This window comes from Dasypus novemcinctus, chromosome 5, assembly GCF_030445035.2.
Source record: "Dasypus novemcinctus isolate mDasNov1 chromosome 5, mDasNov1.1.hap2, whole genome shotgun sequence".
In the NCBI taxonomy this organism is placed as follows: Eukaryota; Metazoa; Chordata; class Mammalia; order Cingulata; family Dasypodidae; genus Dasypus; species Dasypus novemcinctus.
This window is the reverse complement of record NC_080677.1, coordinates 138,906,898-138,921,894: the sequence shown is the minus strand read 5'-3', so window position 1 is coordinate 138,921,894 and position 14,997 is coordinate 138,906,898. Positions and strand designations below refer to the sequence as shown.

The 14,997-nt window shown below is 40.1% G+C and overlaps 1 protein-coding gene across 1 annotated transcript in view; it reads left to right on the top strand.

The window, feature by feature from the left end:
- Positions 1–2,714: 2,714 nt before the first annotated feature.
- LMBR1 (limb development membrane protein 1) overlaps positions 2,715–14,997 on the top strand; it is a 247,807-nt gene continuing 235,524 nt past the window's right edge. The window contains exon 1 of the mRNA XM_004458598.3: positions 2,715–3,094. Coding sequence (XP_004458655.1) covers positions 3,029–3,094 — 66 coding nt within the window. The 5' untranslated portion in view covers positions 2,715–3,028. The remainder of the gene's footprint in view (positions 3,095–14,997) is intronic.

Here is a 14,997-nt window from a genome sequence, read left to right as displayed (position 1 = left end):
TCTGTGTGCCTATTAGAGAACAGGAAAAACAAAACAAAGCAAAACACTGTGGTTCTCAGGACCTTAAATGAGGTAAGGGAATTTGTTTAGCTATTACCACGACCAATAATTTTTTTCCCTGGAAGGAAATAAAAGGGGTCAAGAACATTCTTTTCTAATGCTGCCCCCCCTCTTTTTTTTTTTTTAAAGGAGGTACCAGGGATTGAACCTGGGACCTTATACATGGGAAGCAGGAGTTCAACTACTGAGCTAAATATACCTGCATCAGCAAAGCATTGGCATGGTAATACTTTCTTCTGGAAGACTGCAGCATTTTTGGGGCTGTCTGCTGGTGATTGTATCCCAGGCTTTTCTGTTACATGGCAATGCATTTGGGGGTATGTTCTTTCTCTTCCACGTGTCTACTGACTTCTGGCTTTGGGCTTCCAGCTCCTCTCTGTGGCTTTCTCTGTGTCAGAATTTCTTCTGTTTATAAAGGACTCCAGTAATCCGATTAAGACCCACCTCATTTAGTGGGGCCACACCTTCACTAAAAAAATATCTTCAAGAATCTTATTTACAGTGGGTTCACACCTACAGGAATGCAGATTAATGTGTGTTTTTTTGGGGGTACATAATTCAACCTATGACAGGGTAAGGCCAAAACATCAAGGGCCTTCAACACTAAGGTAAGGAGTTTGATTTTACTCTGCCGTTAATGGCGAGTCATTACAGTGTTTTGAGCAGAGGAGAAAAACTGTATTTTAGGGAGATTAATCTTGTAGAGGGAGGCAGAGAAGAGGTTCATTGCTGAGGTAACAGAGATGACTGGGCCTCTTATCTCTAGCTTGGTTGAGGTTTATTTCCATGGTGGCAACTGCAGAGCACCCAGGAGCCTTAAGAAAGAGCAAGCCTCAATGCACAAACACTTTTCAAAATCTTTACCTTTTCTAATGTTCCTTGGCCAAAGCAAATCACATGGCCAAGCCCAGATGCAGGGGAAAAATTCAAGGGAAAAATACACTCCACTTCTTGTTGGAAGAGTGGTAAAGTCACATTGGCAAGAAGCAAATGTATAGGGATGAGTAAAATTGTGGTCATTTTTGAAACCAACCAACACCTAAGTATTATAAATATTAAAGACAGGGAAACAAGTAAGGTAAAAGGTGGATGAACCTTTTATCAACTGCATAGAAGAAAACAAAAAGTTCTTGATGGTTGGAGTTTTGGGTTATAAAGATCACAAATGATGAATGTATACCCTTTCTGGAGTGCATGTTAAAGTGTTACAAACCTTAAAATCTGATGTTGCTTACCTATAGCTTGGAGAGATTAATCTAGAAATCATTCAGGTCAGTTTTGCAGGATATTTTAATCCAACGCTCAAAACCTGGGTGCCCAGAAAAACAGACTCAGATACTGCTTTGTCTTTCCCTGGTCCTTTTGTCCTCTGAGATGTTTTAAAAATAAAAGTAAGCATTTAATTTAACTCGTTGGAAGTTTGTCATGGTTTATTATCAGTCTATGGCAGCAAGGACACATTATGCAGAACAAGCCTCAAGTTCTTCAAGTCCTCCTATTACCAACATGCTTGCTCAGTGTTTGGGGGCCTACAAACTTTTTAGGAGCCAAAAAATGTTTTGAGTCCTGAAAATTTTTTTTAGCTCAGAATTGCTAAAAGAAATAGCAACATCTAAATTAATATATTTAATTAAATGTCTATGAAGAACATTATATCAACTTCATTAACTGTTAAATTTAGAGTCATAAAAATCTAAATGACACTTGAGAGCAATTTGTGGATTTTCTGGCTTCATAAGAATTTTCAACTAGAGAAGCCAAAAAAGTCACAGCCAGATAGCAATTTAAATGACTTTCTCGTAGCTAAATAAATCCAAAGGTACAATGATAAAAATTCCCTCACATTCAAATTTTACAGAAAAAAAAAAAAAAGAGGTACTTAACGAGGAATGGGAACGAATTGTGCTTGATATGTTTGTTTGTGCTCCAAAATAAACGGCTCCAGACGGTCAGAAAACAGATCCTAAAAACAGTCCTTTCCTACAGATTTGGCAAGACGCTTAATATTTAAGATTATCTATGTTTTACAGATAGGGAAACCTTACAACCAAATCAGTTTTATCAGATTGAGAACCCAGGTTTCCGTCGTTTCCGACAAAAAGCTTATATTTGTAACAACAGATTTCCGACTTTTTACTTATTTTGGCAAAGCAAAAGTTTCCACGAGAGATCTTTCCTCTGCCAAAAAATCTCTGTGTACTGAGTACTGGAGTTGTTTCTGAAGATCACTAATTGGAGATGTCATAAATGAAGAACTCTTGCGGGGAACAAAAGCATCAGAGACTGCAATTTTAAATACCCATTTTCTATGGTCCATAAACACTGCTATAGCGATCGCAGTAACCCTTAACATTGTTTCCATCCTTTAAGAAGGGAGAATGGGCGTTGGCGCAAAACTGAACCACAATCACCTTAAATGTTTTCAGGCGGGAGTTACCGAGACCTTTCACCCTGCCCCAATCCTGGCTGCCTTGTCTCCGCCCCCTGAGGAGGCGCGGCTCAAATCACGTCCCCAACGGTCTTTCCAGGCCCCGCCCCCGCCCCGCCCACCCAGAGCCCCTCTCGGTACTGAAGCCTCAGACAAAGTGGAAAAGGAGGCGCGCCTCTCTGGCGTCACGGCGCGTTCCCTCTGACGTCTCTCAGAGCCCGCCTCCATCTTGACCGCCCCTAGAGGCGGAGCGGCCCCGCCCCCACCTCCACCTCCTCCCCCGTGCCCTACCGGTCCGCGCGCCGCGCCTGCCCCTCCTTCAGCCCAGCGGCTTCGGCGGTGGCGGCGGCGGCGGCCGTGGATGTTGTTGTCGGGCTCCCTGCTCCTGCTGGCGGGTCTCAAGCTCTAGGTCCTAGTCGTGGTGGGCGCGGCCAAGCCCCGACTGGTCCGGGGAAGCCGTCAGAGCCTCTCAGCCCCTAGCGGGCGATGCTGCGGCGGTGCGGGCGGATCCGGACGGTGGGGCGGCGGGCATGAAGGAGGATGGAAGGAGAGGACGAGGTGTCTCTGCGGGAGCAGCATTTTCACAGCCAAGTGCGGGAGTCCACGGTGAGTGGGGCGATGCTGGCCTCCTCCTCCTCCTCGAGCCATCCCCGTGGCTCTGTCCTCGGTGACAGCCCCCGCTGTGCTGGCTCCGCGTACCCCCAGGCTCCGCGGCAGGCGGGCCCCTGCCCCTGCCCCTTCCAAGTCCCGGCTTGCCTGACCTCCCCCGGCCGATCTTGCGTCCTCACTGCCCTCGCGCCTTCGCGCTCCCGTGAGCCGCGGCGGCGGGCCTCTTCGTCGCCCTCTCCCCTGCGACCGCCACCTGCCCCGAGTTTCCTGTCTGGCACCCTTTGCCTTCTCTTCGCACCCCTACTTCGAGTTCCACTACCCTGCCACCTCTCCATCCTGTGCGCCACCGTTTGCGCTTTGGCTTTATAAGCGCTATCGTGTCACCTGCCCTTCCCACAGTGAAATGCTAGAGTGGCCCACCTGTGTTCCCTCACCACCCCACATATTCTTTCTTTGACCGGTATTGGTGGAATCATAGCTTTCAGGTTGTAAGAGGTTACCCTGGCTGGTTCTTGTGCCCGTGTTTAATTGCCTGGCAGCCTTTGTAGGTCTTAGTGTTTGGTACCTCTTGGGGCTAGCCAGTATTGTGCAAGGCTCCGGTCTCAGCTATTTGCAAGCAAGTATTTTGCATTTTTCTGCTTTAGAAGCATGAGTTGGAAACCCAGTTAGTTTTAGTTATCAAAGTTAACAACCTTCACTCCTCCGCGCCATACGTTTGCATCCCTCGTCCTCCCTCTCCAACCCTCCACTTTTATTAAGTTTGAAGCCTTTCTGTTTTGAGGTGAGAAAATTGGTTATTTTTGAGATTTAGTTCACTTGAGAAAAAAGTTAGCATTGCTTTGGAAGCATTTTCTTATGGAAGTCTTTTCTGGTCCCAGTTTCACCAGTGCTGCTGTCAGGATTCAAGAAGCAGAGGACTTTAGAAAATCTAGTTTCATGTTTTTATCTTTTTACAATGCACCTAGAATACATTTTAATTGGGTTTGTTTTTCAGAGCTGTGTTAAATATTTTAATTTTATATGTTTGTATTTTTCCCTCCCCTCTTCTGATTACTTTCAAGTTGATTCACACTCTTGTTTGGAGGTGAAAAAATTCTGGTTTAGAATTGTCTAATTTGTGTAGTTATTGATCTTGAAAATTGGGAATTGCTTTGCCAAGTCATACTTTGGAATAAAGAGAAGCTATAAATTCTGAGCTAATGGAATTTGGTATTGCATATTTTAATTTTTTTAAAAATTGAAGCTAAAATACAAAGACAATTGAGAAACATAAGTGTATATGTGAGTTATTTTAATACTAAACACGCTTGTGTAATACAGAGCCCAGATTAAGAAGCAATATTACTTGCATCCCAGAGGTCCACCTCTTTGTAGTTAGTCTCTGCTCCACCAAGAGTAGCCACTATCCTGTGTTCTAACACCATAGAATCGTTTTTTTCATATTTTTGAACTTGATATCTTAAAGTATGTGGTTTTTTTGCCTGCTTTCTCTCACTCAACGATGCTTGTGAGATTCTTCCATATTGTGTGTAGTTGTAATTCATCCTCAATGTTACAGTACTCATTGTATGACTACATGAAAATTAATTTTTCCATTTTACTCTTGGAGGGTAGGTCAGTAATTTCCAGTTTTTGACTGTGTATACGTTTCTGTTGGTTGTATACCTAGGAATGGAATACCTAGGTTATAGGATATGCCTTTGATCATATTTAGTAGTTACTCTTAAACAGTTTTCCAAAGTGGTTGTACCAATTTATATTCCCAGCAACATGGTATGAGAGGTCTGGTTGCTTCCCATTCTTGCCAACACTGATATTTTCGTCCCTTTTTTATTTTGCTAGTATCTAGTAGTATTGCACAAAGGGTTTTAATTTGCATTTCCCCCATGACTATTGAATTTGAATACCATTTTATGTGTCCATCGGCCATATGAAAGTCTTCTTTTGTGAAGTATCTCTGAGTTTTTTCCCCATTTTTAAGTTGGTTTGTCTATCTTTTAAATATTAATTTGCAAGAGTTGTTTATATATTCTGGGTATGAGTTGTTTGTCATATATGTATTGCTTTTTCACTCTTAATGATATCTTTGATAAACAGAAATTCTTAATTTTGATATTGTGCAATTGATTAAATTTTTTTCTTTTATGATTAGTGCTTTTGATGTCCTGTTTAAGAAATCTTTGCTTTTCCCAAGACGTTCTCTTGTGCTTTCCTCTAAATACTTTATTGGTTTACTATTCACATTTAGATCTGCAATTCATCTAGAATGTATGGTGTGAGGTGGGAGTCATTTTTTCTCCACATGGGTATCTAGTCCGTCTGCCACAATATATGACCTTTACCACTAATTAGGTGACTGTATATTTGTGCAATTTAATTTAATTTAATTTTGGACTCTATGCTGTTTCATTGGTCTGTTTGTCTTTGACTTTATTTTTTATTTAATTAGATATTCTGTCATTTGGATTGAGAAAAGGACCCATGGTGAGCTTTATTAACTTTGTCTACCACTCTAGAAACAACCCAGTTGTGGCACTAATTATAGAGTTCATTAGTTCTGCCCCTCCTCATTCCTGTTTCCCCCAACCCAGCATCACTAGGTGATGAGTGTATTCCACTTTCCATAGAAGCAGTGCAGAGAGTGACCAATCTCAGTGAGTGTCTACTATTTGGCATATCTCCTCAGGTTATTAACAGTGAATAACTTTTGGCCAAATAGGGGTGGGGGAATAATGGGAATGCTTGATTTTTCTCTAGGACTTACTGCCAATTCTCTTTTATTTAATTCCCTTTGATTTTTCCATATAATGCTATAAATTTTGTATTTAACTTTTAAATGTCATGTAATAATCATTTTATCTTTAGTAATCTGAATATATCAGTTCTTTTATCAGTTACTTTAATGATCACATTGGACTAAAGCTATTACTAATCAGGTGGTAATGACCTGTTTCTTTCCTTTTTTATCTTTTCCACCTTTTCCTTTTGGACTTTACGTACACACAACTGGATTAATTATAATCCTTGGTTCGTGACACACACTTTTCATTCGTCCACATGTGACTTGCTTTTTATTAACCTATATTTAAATAATATGCAGCCATGAACCCATCATTCCATAGGAATGCTAAAAACATTGGCTATATTATATATCAACAGAACTGAAACACTGATAATAATTTATAAATATCTGTCCTTAACTTTTGTCATGGTTGCACAACAACACTTACCCTTTGATACATCTATTTTTGGGCACATTTCCTTAGATGCTAGCTTCCTTTCACCAATGTAATTACTACTTTAAGATGATCACATATTGATATGTAGCTATACAAAAAATTCCCCTTAATATCTTCACCAAATCAGTAATAAATAACATTTGAGTGTTCATTAGATTATCCTGAGTCTCAAAACAACCCTGTGAAATAGGCACCTCATTGCTACCTACTCTAGAATCAGTTCCAAGGTTACATAGTCTGTGTGTGATGGAACCAGCATTTGAATCCAGACAGACTTTACACCCAGTACTATATTTATGATCCTATAAAGTTAAAACCTCCACCATAACAGGGTAGTAAGATTCAACAAAATCAAAACAAAATACAGGATTGCGTTATTGTGAGGTTAATAAAATGACCAAAGAGAGCTTATGAAGCTAACTAGCAGGATATTTTGGGGTCTGGTTGTGAAATCTAAATTCCTCCAATGCTGGCTATGATTTAAGCTTCCCACTTGAGCTTAATATTTTGAGGGCCAATTCTGGGGTGTTAATTGGGACTTTTACAACAGCAGAGATTTTTAGGACCCTCCCATTTGGTTGGTTCCCCTTTTGGCCAAATAGGGGTGGGGAAATAATGGGGATGCAGGGAATAATTTTTCACTTACTGCTTTCCTGGATGAGTTTACCCACCATTTCCTACCAGTGTCTTGCCCTCACTTCCATGCTTACTCCCTGTGGAGAAGATAAAAACTTTGGCCCTTCCCATTTGAGAATAGAGGTTGGATAGGAGATGGGAGCCAATCGCCAATCATGTTATATATAAAGTCAGAGTGGTGTTGTCTTGGAGCCTGTATCTTTTCATCTTTGTCATTGACCTCCTGCCAAAGAGCACCAGGAACATACCTGCAGTTGAACAGGTTGTGTTTATTCCATGTTGCTTTGAGGCAAAATGCACACCGTGGAAAACCGTGGGGGCATCTCAGTAACAGAGTACTAGAAAGGACTTTTATAGGATTTGGGCTTGCAATAGGTGGTTTGGGAAGGAACTATGACTTTGATCTGGATTGAGCACTGTTAAGAAGCAGGGAAAATTCTATGATTGGGTATCTTAATAAATCTTATCTAGAAGGAAGGAAGATTAGGGTGAGGCTAATAGTATAATTGGTAAAAAAGCAACAGTCATTCATAGTAGGATAGGGAGATGTTTGGTCATTTTTGTGATTTGGACAGTGTTCAAGTTTTTAAAAATCTGTGTTCAGGCATAATTATAGAGTGGTCTTGTTTAATTTTATCCATCATGGCCATAGAGTGCTGGGGAAGTTACGGAAATGCTTGGTAGCCATATCCCAGCCCTCACCTACTGACCTCCTTTTCTTTGTGGGCAGATGTTTTGATATTTTTCCATTTTGCAACACGGAGGAGAAGTTAGGTCTAGTAGTGTCGCAATTTGACACTGCTACTGTTTTCCACCGGACTGAGGTGTCTCGCAGGCCGGCGGGCTCGAACTAGTTGGCCCCGGGGGAGTGAGGATGAATACCGAGACTATGCACACTACGGAGACAGTAGTCTTTGGACCAAGTCTAACTTTATTATGTAGGAACAGCAATTTATAGTTCAGGGCAATAGGGAAGGGGGGCTAGGCGGTATTTGATTGGCCGGGGTGAATATATGTCCAAACAAGGAGAGGGGTAAGCTATGGGGGACAGTTAGGTTGATCACATAGGCTGAGCTTTTTTGCGCCATACTGCCTGATTGGTGGGGATCAAACAAAGGGAGAGGGGCTCGGAGAGGAGGAAGAAGACATGGTGTAGCAGGACAGGGCTTGGTTGCCATTCTTTCTGACCTCGTGGTCAGCGACCATTCTGTTCAGCTGTGTGGTTGCCTTAGAGACAACTGATAAGCTATGTCTTGTCGGCTGTGCACAGGGTGCTCTTGGGCGCTTTTTATTCCTCCTACATGGTAGAATGGTCTGGTCATGTCTGAAATGAGGAACAAGCAGCCCCAGTTACTTAGGGTGGGAACTCTGTATAAAGTTTGCTTGATAGCATGCTTTTTGCTCAGTGGCAGGATCCTCTCTCTCTTGGGTGTATAAATTCCCACTCTTGGGCGACATAGACATCCTTCCTCTCCATTGTGGAGCAGGGTGTATGGAGCTGCCATCAACTAACCCTGACCCAAGCAGTTTGGCCTTCTTGGGTTACTCGCCATGATGGGATTTCTTTCCCTGCTCTTTTGGCTCCTTTGTTCTACGTAAGTAATAAAGCGGTCATTTGCTGAAAGTTTCTGATGTATCTGAGCTTATGTTTCTGTGACATACCATGTAGCAACTTGCTGCACATAGAGTGGCCTTGTCTGATGTTGATGTTCTTTGAAATTATGTTTTACATGAGAACATCAAGGCCCAGTTGTGAGTACCTAGCTTTGAGTTATTAAGCCACTTTGTAGTAACACTAAGTCCTAACTGGTGGTACCAGGCCATCTGCCAGAGATCAGAGACTACTTTGTCTTTCTCATCATGGTCATAAGATCTTTTAGTAGAATAATGTAGGAGGTACAAATCCAATAGCCAACCTATATATTGAAGTGATTTGAAAACATAGGTGAGTGAAAAGAAATGGGTTAGAGCTATAGAGGATTCCTCTGTATTCAACTTTGCTAAACTGTGTTCATGTGACTGCCCCTCTGTGGTAAACTGTATAATGGCCCCCTAAAGATGTCCATGTCCTAATTCTTGTAACCTGTGATTATATTAACCTTATTTGGCAAAACGGACTTTGCAGATGTGATTATGTTAAGGGGGAGATTATCCTGGATTATCTGTGTGGGTGCAGTGTAATCACAAGGGTCCTTATAAGCAGGGTCAGAGTCAGAGAAAGAGATGTGATGAAGCAGAGGTTGGATTTGACTGCTGAAAGGAGGCCACAAGCCAAGGAATGTGGGTGGCCTCTAGAAGAGAGAAAAGACAAGGAGACAGATTCTCTCCTAGAGCCTCTAGAAGTAAACAGCCCTGCTGACACCTTGATTTTAGCCCAGTGAAACCCACTTTGGACTTCTGACCTCCAAAAATGTAAGATAATGAATGTATGTGTTTTTTTTTTTTTCAATGACTTACTGGGGATCGAACCCAGGTCATCATACATGGGAAGCAGCCTTGCTCTGGATTAGGTTTTGGCTTAAGGGAGTGTTGTGACTGGTTTGATCTTCTATCCAGACCACTAAAACTTTCTCCATATTAGCAATAAGACTGTTTCACTTCCTTAACATTCATGTGTTTTCTGGAGTAGCACTTTTCATTTCCTTCAAGAGCTTTTCTTTTCCATTCACAATTGGGTTGTTTGGTGCAAGAGGCTTAGATTTTCGACTGTCTTGGCTTTCAACATGCTGTCCTCACTAAACTCAGTCATTTCTAGCTTTTGATTTAAAGTGAGGGACTTGTGACTCTTCCTTTCACTTGAGAACTTAGAGGCCATTGTAGGGTTATTAATTGGCCTAATATTAATATTATTGTGTCTCAGGGAATAGAAAGGCCTGAGGAGAGGGAGAGAGATGGGGAGTAGTCCGTTGGTGGAGCAGTAAGAACACACACAACATTTATTGATTAAATTGTTGTCTTACTTGGGTGTGATTCTTGGCACGCCAAAACAATTGCAACAGTAACTTCAAAGATTACAGATTACCGTAAAAGATATAATAATAATGAAAAAGTTTGAAATATTGTAAGAATTACCAGTATGTGACATAAAACCATGAAGTGAGCACATGCTGTTGGAAAAATGGCACTGATAGATTTGCTCAATGCAAGGTTGCCACAAACTTTCAATTTGTGAAATTTGCAGTAACTGTGAAGTGCAGTTAAGCAAAGCACAGTAAAACAAGGTATGCCTGTACATTCATAATGTTATGTACTACGATCACTGTCATCCATTTACCAAACTTTTCCATCACTCCAAACAGAACTCTCAACCAATTAATCATTAACTCTCCATTTCTCACCCTCTTCCCTACCCCTGGTAACCTGTGTTCTAATTTCTGACTATAAATTTGTGTATTGTAATCATTTCATATAAGGGAGATCATACAATATTTGTTCATATATGTCTGGCTAATTTCATTCAATATGATTTTTTTAGGGTTCATCCATGTTGTAGCAGGTTATCAGTACTTCATTCCTTTTTATTCCTGAATATTCCACTGTGTGAATTTACCACAATGTTTATCCATTCATCTGTTAATGGACACTTAGGTTGCTTCAGTCTTTTTACAATTGTGAATAGTGCTGCTATGAACATCATTGTGCATCTTCCCAGGTTTTAATTGGGTTATATGTCTTTCTATTATTGAATTGTAAGAATTCTTTGTATATTCTGGACTCAAGTTTCTTATCAGACATATGACCTGCAAATATTTTCTCCCACTCTGTGGCTCCTCCTTTGGTGTCCCCCCACCCCTATCATATCATTCATAGCACAAAAGTTTTTAATTTTGTGGAAGGCCAATTTACCCTTTTTTTTCTGCTTGCTTATGTTTTTTTATGTCGTTTTTAAGAAGGCCTGGTCCAATCCAAGGTCACAAAGATTTACTCCTATGCTTTCTTCTAAGTGTTTTTTAAATCATTTTTAGCACTTATATTTAGGTACATGATCCATTTTGAGTTTGTTCTTGTGCCTGGTGTTAGGAAGGGACCCAACTTTATTCTTTTGCATATGGATATCCAGTTGTTCTAGCAGCATTTGTTGAAAAGGCTCTTCTTTCTCCCATTCAATTATTTTGGTATCTTTTTCAAACTCAATGATCATAAGTGTAAGAGTTTATTTTTGAACTTTCAACCCTGTTCTATTGATCTATAGGTCTATCCTTATACTGGTACCACACTGTTTTGAACATTATAGCTTTGTAGTAAGTTTGGAACTAGAAAGTGTGAGTCCTCCAACTTTGGTCTTTTTTTCCAAAATTGTCTGCCTATTCTGGGTCCATTACATTTTCATAGGAATTTTAGAATTAGCTTGTCAGTTTCTGCATGAAATTCAGCTGGAATTTTGATAGGGATTATGTTGAATATGTAGATCAATTTGGGGAGTATTAACATCTCTCAAACAGTAAGTTTTCCAATCCATGAACATGCACTGTCTTTGCATATTCAGGTTGTCTTTAATTTCTTTCAATACAGACTTGATGCTTTCAGAGTACAAAATTTGCACCTCTTTTGTTAAATTTACTTCTAAGCATTTTTTTCTTTTTGAAAAAAGTGGCAGGACAGAATTTATTCCAGCAGCCTTGGCAAGGGAGAGGAGAAGCCAGCATCAGTCTGTCTCAACTCTGATTAAGCACAGAGCTAGATTAAAAAAAAAAAAAAAAGTATTCCCTTTGGTTTTTCAAAAAAGTTTATTGAAGTATATCATTCATACATGAACATATTTAAGCAATAAGTGTATAGTAAAAGTTGTGAACTTAGAAAACAAACATGCATAACATCATATGGGGGTCCCATACATCACCCTACCACCAACATCTTGCATTGTTGTGAGACATTTGTTACAAATTATGAACGAATATTGCAAAATCTTACTACTAACTATAGTCTATGTCTTACATTTGGGGTATTTCCCCCCAAAACCACCCTATTATTAAAAAAATATATATTTTTATTATAGAAGTTGTGAATGTACAAAACAGTCATGCACATGTGTAGAATTCTCCTACAACACCCCTTCATCAACACACCACACCATGTTGGAACATTTGTTATAGATTATGAGATAATATCAGATTATTACTACCAACTATGGTCCACAGTGTACATTTGGTACACTTTTTCCATACTCCCCCGTATCAACACAGTACATCTTTGGCATAGATGCATGGAAATTAAAGTCTTGCTGTTAACCATAGTCCATAGGTCACACAAATTGTATTTTTCCCATGCTTCCCACCACTCTGCAATAGTGATGTGTATCTGTGCTAGCTCACAGAACATTCTTGTATCTGTACCATCAACCACAATTCTCATCCACCTCTGGGTTCACTGTGTTATTCAGTATCTAGATTGTTCTCTTGCTTTCTTTCAGCTGACATTTACATCCCTAGACTACTCTTTCCAGCCACATTCCCATTTGTAAACTAGCTGCTACTCACTATGTGTTACCATCAATTCTATACATTTCCATACTTTCACAGTAAAGTTAATTAAAACTTCTATATATATTAATTATATACAGTAGTCCTTCTCAGCTCTCCTTTTACCTCTTGGTAACCTCTACTCTAGGTTTTAACTCCATGAGTTTATTTTTTGTATTTAATTCATATCAGTGAGACCATGCAATATTTGTCCTTTTGTGTCTGGCTTGTGTCACTTAGCATAATGTTTTCAAGATTCGTCTATGATATCAAATGTGTCCCAATTTCATTTCTTCTTACTGCAGCATAGTATTCCATTGTATGTGTATAACACATTTTACTTATCCATTCATTGATTGTTGGACACTTGGGTTGTTTCTGTCTTTTAGCAATTGTGAATAATGCTACTGTGAACATTGGTGTGCAGATGTCTGTTCATGTCACAGTTTTCAGTTCTTCTGGATATATTCCTAGTAGAGGAATTGCTGGATCATATGGCAGTTCTATATTTAGCTTCTTGAGGAACCCCCAAACTGTATTCCACAGAGGCTGTACCGTTTCACAATCCCATCAACAGTAACGGAGTGTTCCTCTTTCTCCATATCCTCTCCAGCACTTATTGTTTTCTGTTTTTTTTAATAATGGCCATTCTCTGCAGTGTGACATGATATCTCATTGTCGTTTTGCTTTGTATTTCCTAATAGCCAGTGATATGGAGCATTTTTTCATGTGCTTTTGGCCATTTGTGTTTCCTCTTTGGAGAAATGTCTATTTAAATCTTTTAACCATTTACTAATTGGATTGCTTGCTCTTTTATTGTTGAGTTGTATTATCTCTTTATATAGAATGGAAATTAAGCCTTATTGGATATGCAGTTTTCAAATATTTTTTCCCATTAAGTGGGCTGCCTTTTCACCTTCTTGACAAAGTTCTTTGAAGCACAAAAGTGTTTAAGTTTGAGGAGTCCTGTATATTCATGTTTACTTTTATGGCTCATACTTTCAGAGTAAGGTTTAAGAACGCATTACCTACCACTAGTTCTTGAAGATGTTTTCATATATTTTCTTCTAGGAACTTTATGACTATACCTTTTTTATTTAGGCCTTTGATCCATTTTGAGTTAAATTTTGTATAAAGTATGATATAGATGTCCTCTTTCTTTCTTTTGGCTGTGGATAGCCAGTTCTCCCAGCACCATTTGTTGGATAGATTGTTCTGCCTGAGCTGGGTGGGTTTGATAGGCTTATCAAAAATCACTTGACCGTAGATGTGAAGGTCTGTTTCTGAACCATCAATTCGGTTCCATTGGTCTATCTGTGTAATCTTTTGCCAGTACCATGCAGTTTTTACCATTGTAGGTACCTAGATTTTTTAATGAGCATGAGGGGAACTGTAAAATTACTGAGGGGGTTGGGATTGGTCTGGAAGAGAGAAGGGGAACTGGTAACTTGCTGAGAGGGGCCTGGGAAAGGTCAGGGGGCCTGGCATAGGCTTACAAAAGGCCTTATGTTGTACAGTCTTTTCAAGACTAGTATAGTCTATTTTTTAAACAGTATTATCTCATATTTTAAGTAAGGGTTCATCATGAGGTCAGGGGTCCACTCAGGGACATGGTTTTGCATTAGGGAAACTCACAATGAAGTTTAGATAATTCTCTAGTGCAACATTTGGACAAGTAATGGGGCCAAAAGAGTCTATTCTAAGAATTCAGTCCCCTCCTCTTGTTCAAGAGAAAGAGAGTAGTTCTTTCTGGTAGAACATACACAGTTTTTCAGGGTCATGTTGTGAGTTCCTTGAGATGGGTCCAGCCCTTGCTTCCAACTTCTTTGTGATTCCAGAGGAAATGAAATAGGAGACATGACAACTGAGGAGATTTAATAATATCAGTGATGGTGGCTAAATTGTTTTGTGAAGATAGAGATGCACTTGTGAGACAAAAACATGACCATTAAGAATGCAATAAAGAGCCAAGTCCCTTGAGAAGTCCTCTGAGCCATCCACCAAGCTGAAGAAACCAACCAAAAAGGGGATCAAACCAATCAGATTCAGGGGGTGTGTAAGTTTTTTTGGCTGCTTCTCCAGCATGGACTTTTTTTTTTTTAAGTTTATTTTATTTTATTTATTTATTTCCCCTCCCTTGTTGTTTGTGCTTGCTGTCTGCTCTCTGTTTCCATTTGCTGTGTTCTATCTGTGTCTGCTTGTCTTCTCTTTAGGAGGCACTTGGAACCGAACCTGGGACCTCCCATGTGGGAGATAGGCACTCAATTGCTTGAGCCACTTCAGCTCCCTGCTTTGTTGTGTCTCTCATTGTTTTTCCTCTTTGTGTCTCCTTGATGTGTCATCTTGTTGCATCAGCTCACTGTGGCTGCCCGTTGTGCCAGCTTGCTGTCTTGCTTGTCTTCTTCAGGAGGCACCAGGACTGAACCCAGAACCTCCCATGTGGTAGGTGGGAGCTCAAGTGCTTGAGCTACATCTGCTCCCCAGCATGGGCTTTTGTTGCTACTGCTTCTTGGTAAACTTCCATTTGACTATCATTTACAAATACATAGCAGTGAGTGCCCACAAG